At 42.1% G+C, this 18,968-nt stretch overlaps 2 protein-coding genes across 6 annotated transcripts in view; both read left to right on the top strand.

The window, feature by feature from the left end:
- The first annotated feature begins 6,505 nt into the window (after nucleotides 1-6,505).
- Nucleotides 6,506-14,477, top strand: LOC100194528 (myozenin 1-like). 2 transcript variants are annotated; one of them, XM_014153924.3, is made up of 6 exons: nucleotides 6,506-6,645; nucleotides 9,656-9,749; nucleotides 12,238-12,425; nucleotides 12,691-12,799; nucleotides 13,124-13,304; nucleotides 13,528-14,477. In XM_014153924.3, the coding sequence occupies exons 2-6, from the start codon at nucleotides 9,665-9,667 to the stop codon at nucleotides 13,763-13,765; spliced, it is 801 nt and encodes a 266-aa protein (XP_014009399.1). In that variant the 5' UTR covers nucleotides 6,506-6,645; nucleotides 9,656-9,664; the 3' UTR covers nucleotides 13,766-14,477. The 2 variants fall into 2 exon arrangements, with proteins under 2 accessions (XP_014009399.1, NP_001133086.1); NM_001139614.1 differs by having other exon boundaries at nucleotides 6,520-6,645; nucleotides 12,691-12,940.
- Nucleotides 14,478-14,817: 340 nt separating this feature from the next.
- Nucleotides 14,818-18,968, top strand: part of usp54a (ubiquitin specific peptidase 54a) — a 104,827-nt gene continuing 100,676 nt past the window's right edge. For all 4 annotated transcript variants that reach the window (XM_045700767.2, XM_045700766.2, XM_014154022.3 and 1 more), the window contains exon 1: nucleotides 14,818-14,912. The gene's annotated coding sequence lies outside the window, so the exon portion shown is untranslated. The remainder of the gene's footprint in view (nucleotides 14,913-18,968) is intronic.

The following is an 18,968-nucleotide window of genomic DNA, read 5'->3' as shown; positions in this document are numbered from 1 at the left end:
CAGGACCTGTTGTTACCTCATATCCCAGCGATAGTGCCTTGCATTACGCCTGGGAAGAAAACACTTCATTTTCCTCAACTTGCCATTGGCTCAGCCATTAGCTCATGCTATCCCAAGGCAAACATGTGGACTATATTAGCCCACACAGCTACAAGGACACACTTTTATGTCAGGTTTAAGACCTCCTATTGAAGCTTACTGAGAACCCAGCTGATGTATAGAACAATCGTAAAATGATTTCCTTTGTTTTAGATACAAGCATCATGAAACCTACAACACAAAACATTATTTTGACTTGGTTTTCAGTTGATTACCACTTTTTCCATGTGGTCCATTTAAATGACCTCTTCCTAAATATTTGGTCAAATGAATTATGTCTGTCTTTTTCAATAGCGAAAGGTAACAAACATGCAGCTACTTACCAACTGAATACAATGAAGACATGTTACAGTTTCTCAATCCTTTGGTTCATTTTTTGAAACAGTCTTAACATTCTCTAAACTGTAAGTGCAACTGTCACAAGTGTTTTATGGGACTTCACAACTCTACTGCATGTCTGCAAAATGTAGTAACTCACTCAAAACATTTAATCCATGCTTCAAAACCTAGTTATTGTGTCAGTGAATTGGCCAACGCCACCAAAATGAAAAGTTTTGTCATCCTGTGAGCCGTACTGGTCAAAATGTTTAGATGTTTTTTCACCATGGCAGTTTTTTCACCATGGCAGTCAACCCTGGAAATGTTTGTTATATACACATTTGATATAACTTTTTGATGTAAACAGCTAAACAGGACTACAAAGAAAAAGAATATTCTAAAACTGATGCCTTTTTTACAAATTCTAAATGAAATAGTTCTATGAAATAGCAGCCGGCCAACTGGGCACATCATGTAATTTCAACGTGGATAATTGCGTAGTATTTGTTTGAGACATTGATATATGAGATTCCAACCTTTATTCGCCCACTCAAAAAGACAGCCAAAAGTTTGATGAATTTCCAATGTGTTATCGCTTTACATTGAACCATCTTAAATCACAACCAAATTCCAATGGAAAAACAATGTCTGATTTTTGGTTTAGTTGTCACCTAAATGTCTTAACTGTGCTTTCAACCAATTAAAAGCACAGCCAAGTTCAAATGGGAATATGTGTTTGTTTATTTATACAACAGATGCATATGTTATCACTGTGCTTCATCTAATAGCAGAACCAAATGACCTGGGTTGGAGTTGAGATTACACTAAAAGTACATGGTGCGAGTGATCAATGTCATTTAAGGTTGTCCACAGACCTGCAGTGACCTATGCATGCTATCTTGAATATGCACGCTTTATATGATTACATAAAGAAATGTATAGTTACAGTAACCTCACTGTGTCCATGGATGTTACTCATTTTAATAAGGTTGAACGTTATATTGGTGTGTAAAATAGCCTTAACTTTGGGCTATTTACTGTATAACAGAAATTATGAATTATGTTTGGTTGACAATGCAACCAAATATCAACATATAAAGGAGAGAATTCCATCTGAGCCACTGGCTTAATCACATTCTTTGAATTGTATTTTTTGGTTTAGTTGGAGACATGAATCCAACATATAATTTGTTAACTTGTCGATAAGTTTGATAGACCATTTCTTGCACTTCAAAAGTGATATTGAATTTTGTTTGGTTGTCAACGCAGCCAAATATCAACATTTGAAGGTGATTTATCTTCTGCTTAGATATGTGCCACTGATTTAGTCTGCCTTAATTCCAGTTTGTCTACAAATTAACTGATATGTTGGATTCACGTCTCCATATCAACCAAAAATGAAAGTTAGACTTAGTCCTATTCTTTAACTTAGATTTTTGGTTGAAATGGAGACGTAAATCCAATATATCAATGATTCATTTTTACGAACTGGTGGTCCGATAAAGCAGACGCGAGGCTACAAGACTGTTTTGCCAGTACAGACTGGCATATGTTCGGGGATTCATCCAATAGCATTGAGGCGTTTATCACATCAGTCACGGGCTTCATCAAAAGGCACATAGACGACGTCGTTCCCACAGTGACCATATGAACGTATCCAAACCAAAAACCATGGATTACAGGCAATATCCGCGCTGTGCTAAAGACTAGAACTACCATTTACAAGAAAGGGGACATGGACCGACAAGACATCAAACATGCGCAAGGACAATATAAGAAGAAGGTGGAATCCTAATACACCAGCTCCGTCGTACGTGGCAGGGCTTGCAGACGATAACGAATTACAAAGGGAAACCCAGCCGTGAGATGCCCAGCGATGCAGAATTCCCAAACAAAATGGCTTTTATGCTGGTTTCGAGGATTACAACTTGCGTGAAAGTCCCTGTTTCGGATGTGTGATCTCGCTCTCCACGGCCGATGTGAGTATAACTTTTAAACAGGTTAACACTCGCAAAGCCACCAGGCCAGATGGAATACTATAGCGCGTTCTTAAAACATGCCCAGACCAGATGGCAAGTGTCTTCACTGACATTTTCAATCTCTCCTTGTCCCAGTCTTGTAATCCCAACATGTTTCAAGCTGACCAGCATTGTCCCTTTTCCCAAGAGCTCCAAGGTAACCTGACTAAATTACTATCATTTAGCACTCACATCTGCTTTGAAAGGCTGGTTGTGACACATCAACACCATCATCCCAAACACCCTGGACCCACTCCAATTTGCATACCGCTCCAACAGATCCATAGATGACACAATTTCAATTGCACTTCACACTGTCCTCTCCCACATGGACAAGAGAGGAAATGCTGTTCCAGCTCATTCAACACCATAGTCCCCTCCAAGCTCATCACCAAGATAGGGACCCTGGGACTGAACACCTTCCTCTGTAACTGGATCCTGGACTTCCTGACGGGTTGGCCCCAGGTGGTGAGGGTAGGCAACAACACCACGCTGACCCTCAAACACTGGGGCCCCTCAAGGGTGTGTCCTTTGTCCCCTCCACGACTACGTGGCCTTGCACGAATCCAACGCCATAAAGTTTGCTGACAACATGATGGTGGTAGGCCTGATCACAGACTGCGATGAGACAGCCTACAGGGGGGAGGTCAGAGACTTAGCAGTGTGGTGCCATGATAACAAACTTAAGACCAATGAGCTGATAGTGGACTACAGGAGAAAGAGGGGAGAACACGCCTCCGTCCACATTGACGGGGCTGTAGTGGAGTGGGTTGAGAGCTTCAAGTTCCTTGGCATCCACATCACTAAGAACTTAACATGGTCCACGCACACCCTCAAAGTTGTGAAGAGGGCACGGCAGAGCCTTTTCCCCTCAGGAGGCTGAAAAGATTTGGCATGGGCCCTCGGATCGTCAAAGTTCTACAGTTGCACCATCGAGAGCATCTTTACTGGCTGCATCACCGCTTGGTATGGCAAATACACAACCCTCTACCGCAAAGCGCTACAGATGGTGGTGCGAACAACCCAGTACATCACTGGGGCCAAGCTCCCTGCCATCCCTGAACCTTATATCAGGCGGTGTCAGAGGAAGGCCGAAACAATGCCAAAGACTCCAGCCACCCAAGCCATAGACTGTTCACTCAGCTACTGTCTGGCAAACGGTACCGGAGCATCGGCTCTCGGAACAACAGGTTCTGAAACGGCTTCTACTCCCAAGACATAAGACTGCTAAATGGCCATAAGGCTGCTAAATAGTTCATGAATGGTTACCCGGACTATCTTGCACTGACCCTATCTTGCACTGACTCTATACTCACTCACAAGACTATATATACACACTCACACACACACACACACACACACACACACACCACACACACACACACACACACACACACACACACACACACACACACACACACACACACACACACACACACACACACACACACACACTACACTGACACTCTCACACAAACACCACACATTCACATACACTACATACGTACAGCCACACAAGACACACATGAAAACTGACACAACACAAACACACACACACTATACTCTCATCATATGCTGCTGTTACTCTGTTCTTTATTTTAGTCTTATTATTATTATTATTATTATCTATCCTGATGCCTTGTCACTATACCCTACCTTAATGTACATACACATTGATCTGGTACTGGTGATCCCTGTATATAACTCCATTCTTGTGTAGTTTATTCCTCCTATGTTACTATTTTTCTCTGCCTCGTTGGGAAGGGCTCGTAAGCAAGCATTTCACGGTTAAGTCTACACCTGTTGTATTCAGCGCATGTGACAAATAAAATTAGATTTGATTTTAAATAGAGCTTTCATTTTCCCAGGTTGTCTGCCAATACCATATTGCTTATATTAGACAGTTAAACATATAAGGACAGTTTCTCTGACACAGATTAAGCCCAATTGTGGACCAAACATTTGACAGTGATAGAGAATTTCTATTGAGCATGCTTTTTAGTCAAGGACTACGCTTAATCTGTGTCCAGGAAACTGTCCCAAAGAATGTTATCGTTCTTTGGGACAGTGTTCTTTGGGACAGAATGTTATCAAAAAGACTAAATTATATCCGCTCAATCTCTATTTCCACAATATGTAAACTAGTGAATGCATATACACGTAACAGTGAAATCCTGACAACCATTCACCACATGATGGTGCTATGGGCTGTATTTTTCAACTCATTCTGAAACCCCTTAGCACTAGGGCACAACTTGTTGGTGAAGGGTACTACAAACCCATACATTCTATGCTAAAAAACAGACAGTCCGGTGGAGACATTTAGCTGGCATCTTTTCCATTTGCCACCTATATATAGGGCTGTTAATATCCAGAAAGTATTTATGGCTGCTCAACGCCCCCATTTTTACATTCCAGTTAGAATATGATATGAGGAGGCCTCCCGAGTGGTGCAGCGGTCTAAGGCACTGCATTGCAGTGCTTGAGGCGTCACTACAGACCCCGGTTCGATCCCAGACTGTGTTACAACTGGCCGTGACCGGAAGTCCCATTGGGTCAGCGCACAATTGGCCCAGCGTCGTCCGGGTTAGGGGAGGTTTTGGCCAGGGGGGCTTTAATTGGCTCATCGCTCTCTAGCGACTCCTTGTGGTGGGCCGGGTGCCTGCAGGATGACCTCGTTCATCAGTTGAACGGCGTTTCCTCCAACACATTGGTGCAGCTGGCTTCCGGGTTAAGAAGCGCGGTTTGGCGGGTCATGTTTCAGAGGACGCATTACTCGACCTTTGCCTCTCCCGAGCCCGTCGGGGAGTTGCAGCGATGAGACAAGATCGCATTTGGGGAGAAAAAAATTATAATATTATGATATGAGGAAATGGTATTACAGTAGTAGCCTATATCTGTGACGGATATTCCAAGGATGAAATGTTGAGTGCAGAAAAAAACATTACTGGGTCCAATGCAGAGGGTGAGGTTTTGAGATATAAATGAGAACAGTGGGAAATGAATAATGGATATCCATTATCAGCTGGGAAATACAGTATATTATACAATATTATGCCAGCAGTTTTTATTAGTGATTAATTGATTTGTTTCCTGTCACACAACAATTCACCATAACACAACATAACCCTTCCTTCAATCTTAGTAGACAAGCTCCTGGTGCTAACAGTGAAGCACTGCAAGCCGAAGGTCAGATGTCAAGGTTAAAAATTCAGGCCTCCTGAGTCACTGTTAACCTCCCTTACTAACGGAAATGTTTCAAATGAAGAGGCAAGGTGCAAATGGTACATTTTACTCACTTCTCTTCTAGTGAGCACACAGGGGAGAGAGAAGCTGCGACAATGACTGTAAAATTAATCATCACAAAGAGCGAATAGGAATGTGGGGGTGAGATGTGTGATGGCAATCTTCACTTTGATTTTTGTTCTTCACTCTTCGTTTTGGCCTGACTTTTTTCCTACAGTAGGCAACATTACCCCGGCTTTCACTGTGATACAGAGTACAAATTTGTACAGACATGCTTAAATGGGAGAACTTGAAATGATCCACGAATTGAGTATGTAAAATACCCAATCTACAAAATATCCCACCCTGGTCTAACGTATGGATCGAATAACACTAACGGGCACATATATTAAATAACGTTCAGCCATTAAGCCATGGAGAGAGCTGTGGATTTGTCTGAGCCAACAAATCAGCACCCACTTTGGTTAAGGAGGCTATATGACCATGAATACCATAGAACAGCAAGGACACCTCTGCCTGACAGAAAACTGATAATCTATTGGAAGGTTGGAGTTAATTAATGAAGGGGAAAATGGGCAAACCAATGACGCCAACCCCAAATCACACCCTCAGACACTCCTCCGTCCTTTGAGGCTCTATTATGACTAAGTTTAGACTCCCCCCTCACTCTGCACCGGTTCTATATATAGGCCCCCCGGACCATCTCTTGATAGCCCCATCAGCACTTTCACCCCCCATCCCCCACTTTTACCCCAACCTCAACCCCCCCCCCCCCTCCCTCCAGCCCCCCCTCAAAGATCTGCCATCCAAGCTCAGGGTGGATTTCGCACTCCCTGGGATCTGAGTCCAGCCACAGGTCAGAGGCACCCTGGGATTTGTAAACTTCTGATTAAGATTAACCTGAAGCCTTCATCTCCTACTGGTATTACTAGACCTCCTTGAACATAAGGATTTAAAAAACCGGGTGAGTGGATCATGCCATCAGCTTGATTTTACTAACCAATTGCATGCATGACTTGGCCGTCAACGGCAAACTGGAAAGTAAATACAGTTGTGCAAAAGCTTCACCTATAGCATTCAAAAAGAACTGCACTTGAGAATTGAAATTATGTTTGAAGACCTTGACTCAATAAGGAATGCATTATTTATTCATTTATGGGATATAAAGTGCTTTTGAAGGCATGGTGAAGTGATCTTGATGTTCATTGAACATTTTTAGAATTTGCCCATCACTCAAAGACGCAGACAGGCTCTGAAAGAATGTGCTGACTGCTCCCCTTTGTCCAACAGCACATTTTATATGGTGTGCAAAGCCTGGAATGCCCAGCTGGGGAGGGGAAACCTGAGTGCTGGGGTCCTCAGCTGGTGATCATTTTACAGGGGATTTACAAAGTCCTCCCCCACAATCCCTTCTCCAATCCACCCACCTCTCACCCCTCAACATCTTCATTTTAATTTGGGGAAGATTAGATCATTCTCTTGACAATTGTGCCAATGTGTATGTGTTTGTATATGAGTGTCCATTGCGTCTCACACATCTGATAGTACACTGACGCCACTACTCGTCGCTAAAAGGTCTTGGCTGAAAATAGCTCTGGTGGATTAGGTTACAGTCAGTCGATGTGATGCGAAGTTTGCCACAGAGTGGGTCTTAAAGAAGCTGCAGACTCTCAGTAGGTACAGAACAGTATGGCTTAAAGGAGAACTACAGTATATAGAAAAGGGCTCTGTGAGACATAAACATGCTAGGTGGTGTGGTGCTTGTACTGTATCCCAACTGAGATCTTCCATATCTTCAAGCTTCACCTAGCAACCTAGACTACAGAGTTCCTGTGTCATATTTCTACATACTTTAAGAATCTATGATTACAGCCATGTTCATCGTATCCATCAAATTGGATCGATGTGTTTACTGCAAATTGGATTGATCTGAAAGTCTTGGTAATTTGTGCTCATCAGCTTATGAAGAGGAATGTGTTTACTGCAACCACAGTAGGCATACAGTATACTCTGTGTTAAACCTTTCTAATTTCTAGAGTTGTCAGACCAAACAAAACAGAAACTTACAGTGGGCTATATGTTTTCTCACGGACGGACATCTGTTGGCTCGGGGAATGTTATGGATCTGAAGCCACTCTGAACTTGGAAAAGGATCAGGGTGCAGTCTGTCCGTGTTCTTCATGGCCTCAGAAGCATGGCCTCATAAGTGTGGGTCCCAACATAGTGCAATGGTTAGAGATTATCGCTAGAGGGACTCCAATCCCCGATCTCCTCTCTCTGTGCTGCCTTGAACAGAAACACTTTATTTTCCACAATTCGTTTTTTCTGCTATTGAGTGGGCTACAGAGAGACTATATATACAGATATATACAGTACCAGTCAAACGTTTGGACACACCCACTCATTCAAAGGTTTTTCTTTATTTTTTATTATTTTATACATTGTAGAATAATAGTGAACACATCAAAACTATGAAATAACACATATGGATTCATGTTGTAACCAAAAATGTGTTAAACAAATCAAAATATATGTTATATTTGATATTCTTCAAAGTAGCCACCCTTTGCCTTGATGAAAGCTTTGCACACTCTTGTTATTCTCTCAACCAGCTTCACCTGGAATGCTTTTCCAACAGTCTTGAAGGAGTTCCCACATATGCTGAGCACTTGTTGGCTGCTTTTCCTTCACTCTATGGTCCAACTCATCCCAGACCATCTCAATCGGGTTGAGGTCGGGTGATTGTGGAGACCAGGTCATCTGATGCAGCATTCCATCACCGTCCTTCTTGGTCAAATAGCCCTTACACAGCCTGGAGGTGTGTTTTGGGTCATTGTCCTGTTGAAAAACAAATGATAGTCCCACTAAGCGCAAGCCAGATGGGATGGAATGCAGAATGCTGTGGTAGCCATGCTGGTTAAGTGTGCCTTGAATTCTAAATAAATTAAAGACAGTGTCACCAGCAAAGCACCCCCACACCATCACACGTCGTCCTCCATGCTTCATGATGGAAACTACACATGCGGAGATCATCTGTTCACCTACTCTGCATCTCACAAAGACATGGCGGTTGGAACCAAAAATCTCAAATTTGGATTCATCAGACCAAAGGACAGATTTCCACTGGTCTAATGTCCATTGCTCGAGTTTCTTGGCCCAAGCAAGTCTCTTCTTATTATTGGTATCCTTTAGTCGTGGTTTCTTTGCAGAAATTCAACCATGAAGGCCTGATTCACGCAGTCTCCTCTGAACAGTTGATGTTGAGATGGAGATGTGTCTGTTACTTGAACTCTGTGAAGAATTTATTTGGGCTGCAATTTGAGGTGCAGTTAACTCTAATGAACTTATCCTCTGCAGCAGAGGTAACTCTGGGTCTTCCTTTCATCATAGCACTTGGTGGTTTTTGCAACTGCACTTGAAGAAACTTTCAAAGTTCTTGAAATGTTCCCGGAATGACTGACCCACATGTCTTAAAGTAATGATGGACTGTTGTTTCTCTTTGCTTATTTGACTGTTCTTGCCATAATATGAACTTGGTCTTTTACCAAATAGGGCTATCTTCTGTTTACACCCCTACCTTGTCACAACACAACTGATTGATTTAACAAGGAACACCTGTTAATTGAAATGCATTCCAGGTGACTACCTCATGAAGCTGGTTGAGAGAATGTCAAGAGTGTGCAAAGCTGTCATCAAGGCAAAGGGTGGCTACTTTGAAAAATCTTAAATATAACATATATTTTGATTTGTTTAATACTTTTTTGGTTACTACATGATTCCATATGTGTTATTTCAGTTTTGATATCTTCACTATTATTCTACAATGGAGAATGAGTAGGTGTGTCCAAACTTTTGACTGGTACTGTGTGTATATATATATATATATATATATATAAGCTAAATCCAGACATATTATACAGTAGCTTGGTATGTTCTGTGACCTGTTCTAACTTCCTGTTTACATGTGTTCTCAGTCTGCAGTCATGCCTCATGGAACACCTGCCCCACCTAACAAGCGGAAAAAGCCCTCTAAGATCATCACTGACCTGTCACATGTCACTCAAGATGGTAAGGCACGTACATGTGAGCTCATAAACACAATACATTGCATGTACAAAGGTACATTGCTCACACATCATTAAAAAAAGATAATAAGGAGATCTTCCAAATTATGTGAGAGACCGCACAGTACCATACATTCAACTCTGCTCAGTAACATTTATCAATATGAGCCTGTGGTATTATCAAGAGTAACATACTGCACTAATTGGTAAACCGAGAGGGCAGGCAGGGGGACACTTGTCAAAGAGGCTCCTCCACATGGATACACTTAACATGTCCTAATGACTAGCGCCCTGTCACACACACAAACATTTATCTCCTAGATTTCACAGCACAAATACGATCTGTCCTTTACAATCATCACAGTAATGGTTTACTCTCCCCTCCCTCTCAGCTGTTAGGATCCATGCTTCATTAACCAGCGATGGCATGATGATTTTTAATGAAAATTATGACAGGTGTTTTTCCCCTCCATCCACTAAGTGCTCCAGATCTGCGTGCAAGTAAATATAGTAGTCTTCCGTTGACATCAGCAAAGTGTAAATGTATGCTGCCCTTACACTTCAGTTGTGCTGTGCACTTCATACTTTTCTTATGTAATGTGTCCTGACAGATATAGCAATAAGGCCTAAGCAGAAAGCTGTGTTTTAACAGCAGGTTCATGTTTATTGAGATGAATCTTGTCCTTAACGCAGAACTGAGCGATCTTCGCAAGATGGGCTAGCTGCAAAGTCCAAATAGGCTATATTGTAAAAAGTTATGAAATTAATGTAAGGTTAGGGTTAAGCATATTTGTAAGAAGTGTGGTTAAGGTTGGGGTTAAAGTCCCCATGCAATCTTTGTCATTTTATTTGGAAATCATCACTGCATGTCTAATAAATCACCGTGTGCGTTTATTTCATGAAAATAACTCCACAATATATTTTTTATCATGTATTTCCCTGAGACTCCTTTGACCTGTGAAATGCTCAGTCTGATCATGTGGGCGTTAGGAAAACATTTGAAGATATTTACATAAAATCACGTTTTTAACTGCTTTGCCCTTTTTAAGGTTAGGGTTAGGTTTAAAATCAGATGTTATGACTTTGTGGCTGTGCCAGCTAGCTGCAGCGTTCAAACGTATTCCCCTCCACAAGAGAAGACACGTCTGTTGTAGCTTATAACAGAAATAGACAGAAATCATACTTGAATCACATAACTAGTGTTGACTTTTAATGTCAACATAAAAATGGTACTGTCAAACATTACAAAATCGTAATGCCACAAAAGTAATTGAGACACAAGCGTAGTCCTTTTGAACGGCAGAATTTATTGCCAGGAAAACAAAACAGGAATGCTAAATTATTAAATCCACCAAATTTAATCAGAGTTAATGTGTGTTTATCTAGTGACAATTCCTACAATGGAAAAGGGTGGCAAGAAATTCTTAGCAGGAATTAAAAGGATGTAATGTTGAGAGGATGTGCTTAGTCAAAACAGTGTGGGATGAATGTTCTCATAACAAAGTTCTAAGGCCTGGTGGTGCTATGTAAATAATCAGCTGATGTTTTTTTTTTTTTTTTACACACAGAACATTTTACATAAGAGCTTACCATAGATAGATAGATATAGATATAGATATAGAACAAAGCAAAGAATGATTAGGCTACTACAAAAAAAGTATCAAAGAAACATATGTATCATATTAGTAGTATAGCCTATAGGTATTGTATCACTGCACTGTATTACTGCATTGTATTACTCCATAGCTTTAGAATTGCTGTGGAACATCTTCCCTGTGCAGTGTTACGGATTGAAGACTTTCTCCCTTCACCCATCCTCTCTGTCTCAACACCCCGTGACTTCTGACCAATGGATCATAAGAACTGGGAACAGAACAAATATAGACAACACAGACATGAAAACGACTGAGGCCTTACCTCATAAAGCCATAAAGCCTCAGTCAGAGTCAGGCCCAAACTCGGGGATGAGCTGTTCTCTCTCCTTCAATAGCCACATTGTTGAAGAACAGCCAGTTCATCTTTGGGCAGAGAGATTTATGAATTTTCCACCGTAATGATACCAAGAATCTGAGAGCATCCCCCTCCTAGGCAACCATCTGCACTGAGTGTAATTTCTGCTGAGATGTAGAGATCACGTCACACCCACACAGATGTGTTTTCTAGGCGAAAGATGATGCACACAAAGTACTTTAACATTCATTCAAATAATTCTAAGCAAACCGTAGAACCAATTCAAACCAAACAGGTAAGATTCTTTCTGCATAGGGAGATACATTGCTGAGTGTATTTTTGTATCACACTGCAGACATTGTTGAGTCCAATAATCCAAGTTTGAACAATTGCTGAACCAGAATAATTATGTTTTTGATTTATCCCGGAAACCTGGTCTACAAGTTCAATGGAATAGAGCCTTATACAGTATGTTCATACAGTATAATGTAGAGAAACAACAAGAGAAATGAATAGACAGCGTGAACATTTCTCATCTGCAGAGTATGAGTCAGAGCCTGAGGCGTCAGAGTTTGACCTGGGGACGAAGATCAAGACTCCCAAGGACACCATGCTGGAAGAGCTGAACCTCTTCACCAACAAGGGCTCCAAGATGTTCCAGAGGAGGCAGAAGCGTGTGGAGAAGTTCATATACGAGAATAACCCTGACCTCTTCGGCAGTGAGTCTATGGTAAGAACAAGGATGTCAATCATCCAAGTCAAAATTAAAAACTTGATATAACAATAATACATGTTAGTATTATATATAGTTCATGTAGAAATTCTGTCCAAAGAGCTTTAACGTAAAACAATTGCAGTGAAAATTGGCAAAGGATGGGGGAAGGAAGTACAACCCATGGATAAATAGGGAAATGATCACACTGTTGAGGCTATCAATATATATTTCAACAACCACCCGGGTTGGAAGCTCGTCTTACTTGTGTGTTTCGTTTCAGGAGAACTTCCAGAAGTTGGTCCCCAGCCTGGGTGGCACAATGATGTTGGATGCTAGTGGCCACATGGTGGAGAAGAAGGCAGGCCCTCCTGTGCCCCCTCCCAAACCAGGCAAAGATGGTCATGGTCATGGTCAGGGACATGGTCAGGGACATGAGCATGGTCATGAGCATGGTCATGAGCATGGTCATGAGCATGGACACCATGGACATGTACATCATGATGATGTTGCTCCAGGAGAACATGGTCATGGTCAGTATCTGCTCATATCAACTCACGAGATTAGAAAAAGTGATTTTGGAATGAATGGAGTGCAGTGCAATCGATATATCAGATTTTGCCTGACTTGACATTTCCTGGAGATTTATTCCAAAGAGGCTTGACCATCATGTGATAGAATATCTGTTTTCCTGACTCGCTGTTTTCTTCCTACAGGTAGTCATGGAGTAGAGGTTGCCTTAGACAAGGCCAAGAAGAGGCATGATTATGTCCCCTCATACGTATCACCATGGGAAAAGGCCATGAAGGGCAACCAGGAACTGACGTCCAGCATGAGATATCATATGCCAGGCCCCCATGCCCACCATGATCTGCCCAAGTTCAAGTCCTTCAACAGGTACAGTCCCCTCTATGCTTTGCTTGGTTGACTCCATAGCATCTAAACAAAAAAATATTTGAGAAGAGTATGAAGTAATGAAGCCCACCCATTTACTCTCAAACTCAGACTTTTATATTGTCCATCCATGTATGTGAAGCACATGTACAGAAGTTGCCTTAGAAGATTCATTTAGTTTATTTTCCTCATCTTCTTTTGTTGCCCATCACTTTATCTGTCTTAGGAGTGCTACACCGTTTGGGGGCTTTGATAAGGCCTCTCAGCTCATGACCTTCCAGCTGCCAGACACCCATGAGGTGGCCCATGATGAGCCTGAACTGGCTGTGGTATACCAGCATGAGATTGGCTCTCGACCCTCCTTCAACCGCACTCCTATAGGCTGGGTGGGGAGTGGTGAGCCCAGCAGCATCCACATCGAGTTGGACACCATGCCCTTCGATGGGGAGACTGACGACCTGTGAATAGCATGCCCCACAGACCCAGATGTGCAGATAAAGACCACTCACGATTATATACAATTACATAAACAAAAAACATAACTTTTTTTGAAAGGTTTGTGATGCCATCAACTTTTCCTTGGGTTGAATTAATTAATAGGAAAGTGTGTTATGAAACGAACCATGTAGCTCAATATTGGGCTCTTTAATTTAGACAGACAGAGAGACAGAGAGACAGAGAGAGAGAGAAGGAGACAAAGTAAATACAATAGCCTACCATAACTCTGATTTATGCTTACACTTATTTTTTCATGATGATTCATTTAAGGGGCATAGTATATTGTGCAATCACACTACAAGTGTGTAGCTTATTCAAAAAGCAGCAAAATAACATATTTTGTCCATGAGGAGAACAGGTAAACACGACGGAGAGTTTGAGTATTGTTTAGCTTTTCAGCATGTTGATGTGACTCATTGCTCATCAGGACAGCCACAAGTTGTTCATTTAGCTTCTAGCCTTCTACCATCATGGCTTTTACTGTATTTCTGTGTTTTTCTTCTGTGTTTCTATGCCGTTTTCACTTTTGACAGCTTTGTCAAGCCCCTGCAAATCCAGCCCATCCTAGGAAGCATGCAGTAAGCATGAGGTGAGGTGTGTTAATTTCTGTTGAGTGATAGAGATGATGTTCTACTGCATCACCCAAGTTCTCTCCCTAATAAACTTTTTCCAATTGTAGTTTACATCTGTTATTCTTTGTATCTTGCATGTGTACAGTGTAAGGCTGACTATGATCTTTAGTGGAACAAATAGACAGGAGGCCAGTCTAATGTGTGGGGACCCTCTTTAGGGCCCCGCAGTGTAATTCACTTGATGGAAGACAGTGCTGTAACAGGGATGAATTTCAAAGGATCTTTACCTGTGACAAACACACCTTAAAAATGTTAAATAAAATCATCAGTCAGTGCCCACTTTTTTCCTCCTCAGTCCGTCCCCCTTGTGTCAAGCACTTGACTATCACCTCTCAAGACGCCAAGCCAAAATATCGCGAGCATTGGTTGCCTTGGCTGCAGCGCAGGGTGACGCTAGAGGAGGTTTGACTGGGGTTTAGCGGTAGAGCGTTTCACTCAAGTCCCTCAGGACGAGGGACAAGGCAACATCGGGGTTGAAAAGGTAAGTCGGCTGTCCACAAACTTGATACATAAACCAAATGAGAAATTGGAAGGATTTAGATAAAATTACCAATTTAGAACACGAGTTAAGTTATGGAACATGGACAAATACAGGCTGCAATCGCGTGTAGGCTAAATGCACGCGAGTCCTGTGATACATTGAGAGTGACGTTCACCATAGGGATGCGTTGCAAGAGGATGCTCTGTCTGCTCCGTAACCACAGCACATTGGATTTCGACTTCGTTATCTAACCGGCTCTCTTGATTATTTAGACTGCGCATACGCAGCCATATGCACGCCATACCTTGTACGTCGTTTGCTTCTTCCAGATATTTAACTTGCGTGCACGGTGTGTTAGCGTTGATACAGATAATCTCCAACGGTGTTTACCAGTTGAAATCAAATCAAATGTTATTAGTCGCATACGCCGTTTACAGCAGGTATAACATGTGCAGCGAAATGCTTGTGTGCTAGCTCCCTCAACAATGCAGTATATTAGTCAATAACAATAATATAGTATGCATAGTATTACTGGACTGTATTACACTGTATTTACACATATAAAGTGGGTAGTGTCTTCATGTCACTCTGTGGAATAAATAGAACAGCAGGGTTGACTGTGTGTGTGTGTGTGTGTGTGTGTGTGTGTGAGAGAGAGAGAGAGAGAGTTCTGAGTGTGTGTGTGGGTGCATGTGTGTAAGTTTGTGGGTAAGGGTTCGATGTGTTGGTAGTCAGTGCAAATAATCTCTAAAGTGCGGATAGTCTCTGAGGTGCAAATAGTCTCTGTAGGTGCATGTCTGTACAGGTAGACATCTAGGGTTAGCTGTTCAGCAGTCTGATGGCCTGTTGGTAGTAGCTGTCTTGGAGCCTGTTGGTCCGAGACCCAATGCTCCGATGCCGCTTGCCAGATGGTAACAGAGTGAACAGTCCGTGGCTCGAGTGACAGGAGTCCTTGACAATCTTTCGGGCTTTTCTCAGACACTGCCTGGAGTTCATGTCCCGGAGGGCAGGGGGCTCGCCCCCAGTGATGTATTGGGCCGTCCTCACCATCCTTTGTAGAACCTTATGGTTGAGGGCGTTGCAGTTGCCGTACCAAACGGTGATGCAGCCGGTCAAGATGCTCTCGATTTTGCAGCTGTAGAACTTCTTGAGGGCCTGAGGGCCCATGCCAAATTTCTTCAGTCGCCTGAGGTTGAAAAGGCACTGTTGCGCCTTCTTCAGAGCGGTAGTGGTGTGATTGGACCATGTCAGGTCATCTGTGATGTGCACACCGAGGAACTTGAAGCTTTTGACCCTCTCCACTGCAGCTCCGTCGATGGCAAGGGGCGTGCTCCCCCTCCTGTTTCCTGTAGTCCAAGATCAACGTTAGAGGTCACTCTGGCAGTGCTCTAACCTCCTCCCTGTAGGCTGTCTCGTCGACGATCAGGCCCACCACCGTCGTGCCAACGGGAAACTTGGTATTTTTGGTATTTTATTGGCTGCTGCAAAAGTAGCTACTCTTCCTGGGTTCCACATGAAACGTGACATAATACAGAACATTAACCTCTCTGATATCATTGGGACGCTAACGTCCCACCTCGACAGCAGCCAGTGAAATTGCAGGGCACCAAATTCAAACAACAGAAATCCCATAATTAAAATTCCTCAAACATACAAGTATTATACACCATTTTAAAGATAAACTCCTTGTTAATCCAACCACAGTGTCCGATTTCAAAAAGGCTTTACGGCGAAAGCACACCATGCGATTATGTTAGGACAGCGCCTAGCCACAAGAAACCATACAGACCTTTTCCAGCCAAGGAGAGGACTCACAAAAGTCAGAAATAGAGATTAAATGAATCACTAACCTTTGATGATCTTCATCTGGTGGCACTCCCAGGACTCCATGTTACACAATAAATGTTTGTTTTGTTCAATAAAGTCCCTCTTTATGTCCAAAAACCTCAGTTTAAATTGGCGCGTTATGTTCAGTAATGCATTGTCTCAAATAACATCCGGTGAAATTGCAGAGAGCCAAATCAAATTACAGAAATACTTATAATAAACATTGATGAAAGATACAAGTGTTATACATAGGATTAAAGATAAACGTCTTGTTAATCCAGCCGCTGTGTCAGATTTCAAAAAGGCTTTACAGCGAAAGCACACCATGCGATTATGTTAGGACAGCGCCAGGCCACAAAACACCATACAGACATTTTTCAGCCAAGGAGAGGACTCACAAGTCAGAAATAGCGATTAAATGAATCACTGTCCTTTGATGATCTTCATCTGGGGGCACTCCCAGGACTCCATGTTACACAATAAATGTTTGTTTTGTTCGATAATGTCCCTCTTTATGTCCAAAAACTTCAGTTTTGTTGGTGCGTTTTGTTCAGTAATCCAAAGGCACAAAGCACACTCTCAACATCCAGACGAAAAGTCAAAAAAGTACAATAAAAGTTCGTAGAAACATGTCAAACGATGTTTAAAATCAATCCTCAGGTTGTTTTTCTCATAAAGCTTCTTCAATAGAAAAGGCCTGGTGGCCTGGCACTAGCCTTCCCTGTGGCTCAGTTGGTAGAGCATGGTGTTTGCAACGCCAGCATGGTGTGTGCAACGCCAGGGTTGTGGGTTCGATTCCCATGGGGGGCCAGTACAAAGAAATGCATGAAATGAAATGTATCAAATGTATGCATTCACCACTGTAAGTCGCTCTGGATAAGAGTGTCTGCTAAATAACAAAAAAAAATTACAAATGTAAAAGAAACAAGAAAGTTGCGCTCCCGATCACGCGCTGGACTCATGTCTGGAAATTTCCACTGTCCACTCATTGAAAGTGATGTATCTCCCTAATTTTTCTGAGTAAAAGCCTGAAACAATGCCTAAAGACTGGCCACATGTAGAAGAAGCCGTAGAGATCGTGAACTGGGTCCTAAGTCTTTGTATGGTGGATAGGCTTTCAGTGGAAAAACAGCCTTTCAAAATAATAGTACTTCCTGGATGGATTTTCCTCAGGCTTTTGCCAGCCATATCAGTTCTGTTATACTCACAGACATTATTTTTAACAGTTTTGGAAACTTTGGAGTGTTTTCTATCCAAATCTACCAATTATATGCATATCCTAGCTTCTGGGCCTGAGTAGCAGGCAGTTTAATTTGGGCACGCTTTTCATCCAAAATTCCGAATGCTGCCCCCTAACCTAGTGAAGTTAATAGACAAGAACAGCTTAAGGACAGAACTACATCAATTAGTGATTAATGATGGTGTTGAAGTTGTGTGTGGCCAAGCAGTTGTGGGTGTACATAGAGGACAGTAGGGGACTAAGCACGCACCCCTGGGGGCCCCCCATGTTGAGGGTCAGCGTGGTGGAGGTGTGTTGCCTACCCTCACCACCTGGAGTCTGCCTGTCAGGAAGTCCTGGATCCAGGAAAAGGAGTGATTCACAGCTAAATTGTTAGCTGCATCTAGTCCGTAACTCGGCAAGAGTTGTTGATTTAGATATAGCTAATGCATTCTATATGGTACTTGGTGTTATGAACACATACTAATCAAGGTACGTGGATAAGCATGGAAATAGTTTCTCTTGTCTTGTCAACCCGCCTCTCCGTCTGTCAGACTCAGTTGCGGACATAGCTCCTATACCCTCAACAAAATGATATGGTGCATTTGTAGAGATGTCATCCTGTTTTATTTTAAACATTTCAACAACAAAAATGCATGTCGCCCTCACGCGTGCTAGATGTATCATTTTTTAATCCTTGTTTGATTCCATCATTGATCCTAATGGATGAATTGATGCATGTCATTTCACATGCACAATAATGCAGAACAGTGTAGTAATGCTGTGTTACGACGTGTTACAGTGTAGTAATGCTGTGTTATGATGTGTTACAGTGTAGTATAGCTGTGTTACTTGAGAAAGTTGAGTGGTTTTTACACAGTGGAATAGTTTTGCTACATAAAGTTGCTTTTATGATGGAAGGCGAAGAACAGAGAAATTATACAGTTGACAATATGATGGATTTAAAAAATATAATTTGCAGACAGGTGGATATAGATATAGAGATAGAA

The sequence above is a fragment of the Salmo salar genome, chromosome 18 (assembly GCF_965601325.2).
Source record: "Salmo salar chromosome 18, fSalSal1, whole genome shotgun sequence".
Taxonomy (NCBI): Eukaryota; Metazoa; Chordata; class Actinopteri; order Salmoniformes; family Salmonidae; genus Salmo; species Salmo salar.
Note: the sequence above shows the minus strand (reverse complement) of the source record. Positions and strands in the feature narration are given on the sequence as shown.

What these genes read in the sequence shown, in the direction of transcription:
- LOC100194528 (NM_001139614.1), top strand. Translation starts at nt 9,665, where the DNA reads ATGCCTCATGGAACACCTGCCCCACCTAACAAGCGGAAAAAGCCCTCT. An exon ending in TCTTCGGCAGTGAGTCTATG is followed by an intron (nt 12,426 to 12,690) that starts GTAAGAACAAGG and finishes GTTTCGTTTCAG; the next exon opens with GAGAACTTCCAGAAGTTGGT. An exon ending in AAGTTCAAGTCCTTCAACAG is followed by an intron (nt 13,305 to 13,527) that starts GTACAGTCCCCT and finishes TATCTGTCTTAG; the next exon opens with GAGTGCTACACCGTTTGGGG.